The sequence below is a fragment of the Volvox carteri genome (genome assembly GCF_000143455.1).
Source record: "Volvox carteri f. nagariensis unplaced genomic scaffold VOLCAscaffold_42, whole genome shotgun sequence".
Taxonomy (NCBI): Eukaryota; Viridiplantae; Chlorophyta; class Chlorophyceae; order Chlamydomonadales; family Volvocaceae; genus Volvox; species Volvox carteri.
In genome coordinates, this window is record NW_003307585.1 from 366,106 (window position 1) to 368,792 (window position 2,687).

A 2,687-nucleotide genomic window follows, 5' to 3' on the forward strand; every position below is an offset into this window, starting at 1 on the left:
GTGGTGGCGGTGGTGGCGGTGGTGGCGGCGATGGAAGGTTGGGCGGTGGTGGAGGTGGTGGAGGTGGTGGCGTTGATGGAAGGTTGGGCGGTAGTGGCGGTGGTGGTGGTGGTGGCGGTGGTGGCGGTGGTGGCGGCGATGGAAGGTTGGGCGGTAGTGGCGGTGGTGGAGGTGACGGCGGTGGTGGCGTTGATGGAAGGTTGGGCGGTAGTGACGGTGGTGGTGGTGGAGGCGGCGGTGGTGGCGTTGATGGAAGGTTGGGTGGTAGTGACGGTGGTGGTGGTGGAGGCGGCGGTGGAAGATCTGGTAGCAGTGGCGGTGGAGGCGGCTGCTCTTGCCCCTGCGGAATTGATAATGGCGGCTCTGGGATCCCCGGTTCAATCCCTTCTGGTGACACAGGAAAAGAGTAGCCAGGCCACGGGATGTCTGGAGGGAAGTGAGGTGGTGGGAATGGCGATGGCGGCGGTGGCGGTAGGATATATTCGAACGATGCCAGATAGCCCTTCTGACCGTTGTCACAATATGAACTAACGACCTCATCATACTGCAACGCTGAAAACGCCATGTTTTTGCGCTCGATGTGTAACCGCTCGACACCGACTGTCTTTATGTAAAGTACGACACGCAGAATGGACTGCAGCACGACTTTGGGGCGGACGCATACATAGTACGTTGAAACGTCTGGTTGTTGTTCATATGGCCAGTACACTTCCTCAAAGTTGGTGGCCAGAGGCTGCGCCTTGGCGTTATCGACATTGTGCAGACCACCGTGGGTGTTCGGGTTGGCAGCACTGATGCTGTACCAAAGTCCAGAATCCAGATCCTTCCAGGTTACCACGAGATCCAAGTCCGCTGTGCTAACATCTGCACGGCAGCAGTAGTAACGAGCGTGGTCGTGTCTGCAAAATTGAGGATAACATGTCTATAGACCACCTAATTTTAGCAGGCCTACGTATCTATTATAAAAAAAACATGGCACGACCTGTAAACCATTCTATACAATGAAAATCTATGTACGATCTATTTCTCGATCCGGTCTAATATACGATGGTTCTTTGTATATAGACCGTAAATTATTTTACCGACATGCCGTACGTGTAAAGCCATTACGGCAGCAATACATATTATTACGAAGCGAGCAGGTGGTATAACAGCCCCGTCGATGCAATATCCGCCAAAGCGTGTACGTAGGCACTCACTCGGGCCGCTGTACCACTCAGCACGAAACAACAATGCCGGTGGCATTGCTGCGAGCTCCAAGCTTTGCAGCTTGTCGTCGTCATCGCACGGCGCCAAGGTGAATGGTGCTAGCTCATTGCCGTCCAAGCCGGCAAGAGCGGGTGCTCGGAGGCATAGCCAGCTGGCGCGGTTCTTATTCACCAACAGCCACGGCGCGATCCGGTACGCGGAGCTGCATGGATTATGCAGGTTACAAGTCAGTTGCATAGCTTATGTGTGCCAGATAGGCCGTGGGTAAGGATGTAAGGATGAGTTGGGAACTTGCAAACGAGAAGGACGAACCACGCAGACAGCTGTACGCGTGTGCGCGGGAAAGAAGGTGGCCTAAATAAGCATGTGATCAAGTCAGTTATCAGCACGCGCTCCACTGATCGAACATCTAATAACGAGATATCTTAATTAATTGTTATTACAGGAACCCAGCCCTAGGGTATGCAGGGTCACCGTACCCACGAGAGCCGTTCTCGCTGTCAGTGCATGCCTAGACCTACTGAACTGACCCGGTTGCAGCAGCCGTTCGTAGCTGAATAGCCGTTAGTTGCAGTAGCCGTTAGTTGCAACGCTGCACAAAGTCGTTTGCTGCCCAGCACAGACAACCAGTCAAAGAACAAGCAGCCAACGGACAAGCAACGAACCTGCTGGTATTATGGGGATTCACGTACACGGCCACTTCCTGTGCGCTGTCGCCGCTGCAATTCGCCCAGAAAATGCTTGGTTCTGAGCTCCCATCGCCGCCCCAAGCCGTCAGGCATAGGCCAAGGTAATCCACCATGTTGTATGTGTACAGCTTCCCGCCCTCGTCTGAGCCTGTCAAGTATATGCCATGGAAAGCGCGATGCAATACTAGTTGTCGTCTTTGAGCCCAGAAACGACGAATCAAACGAAATCCGCCAAACGCCACGCGATAAATACATATTCAAAGAAATAAAAAGACGCAGAAAGTAACGACTGCTGTATTCGGGTTGGCGGGTGTATGGGCAGGCATCGCGTCCAGGTCGTCGAAGTAGTGGTGACCAACAGCATGACTCCGAAACCTTTCATCGCTGCTCCCCTTAATACAGGCCGAGATTCATAGTCTGGAGTAAGTTTTTAACGCTTCCATAATTTTAAAAATAATGGCGCATGTGGTTCTCCCACATGCTCACAGCAGGTGTCGGCGGAAGGCAACTATATCATGAGCAAAGTCCATTCAGGACCGCATCTCATCAATACTTACAGAATATATAAGCTTCGCGTTAGGTTTTCAAGTTCGTTGTTAAGTAGTTAGCCCGCCTCACGAAAGCGCGCCCTGACGAAGCGCATCTAGAGATGTTGTACGACATTTAGGCGCCATCTCGGAATCGGGTTACTATTTAAGACAATATTGTTGTTTTAGTTTTTTATGCCATCTTTTATTGCGCTCTGTGGTGTGCTAGCTGGCTCAAGTCGCTCGACCTTTGGTGTAACAA

General features: G+C 52.2%; 1 protein-coding gene across 1 annotated transcript in view; it reads right to left on the bottom strand.

Annotated features, from left to right (window-relative positions):
* VOLCADRAFT_95169 (uncharacterized protein) overlaps nt 1-2,687 on the bottom strand; it is a gene marked incomplete at both ends in the record, with an annotated part of 10,932 nt that overhangs the window by 1,529 nt on the left and 6,716 nt on the right. Inside the window, 3 exons of the mRNA XM_002954367.1 lie at nt 511-864; nt 1,200-1,411; nt 1,875-2,046. Coding sequence (XP_002954413.1) covers nt 511-864; nt 1,200-1,411; nt 1,875-2,046 — 738 coding nt within the window. The remainder of the gene's footprint in view (nt 1-510; nt 865-1,199; nt 1,412-1,874; nt 2,047-2,687) is intronic.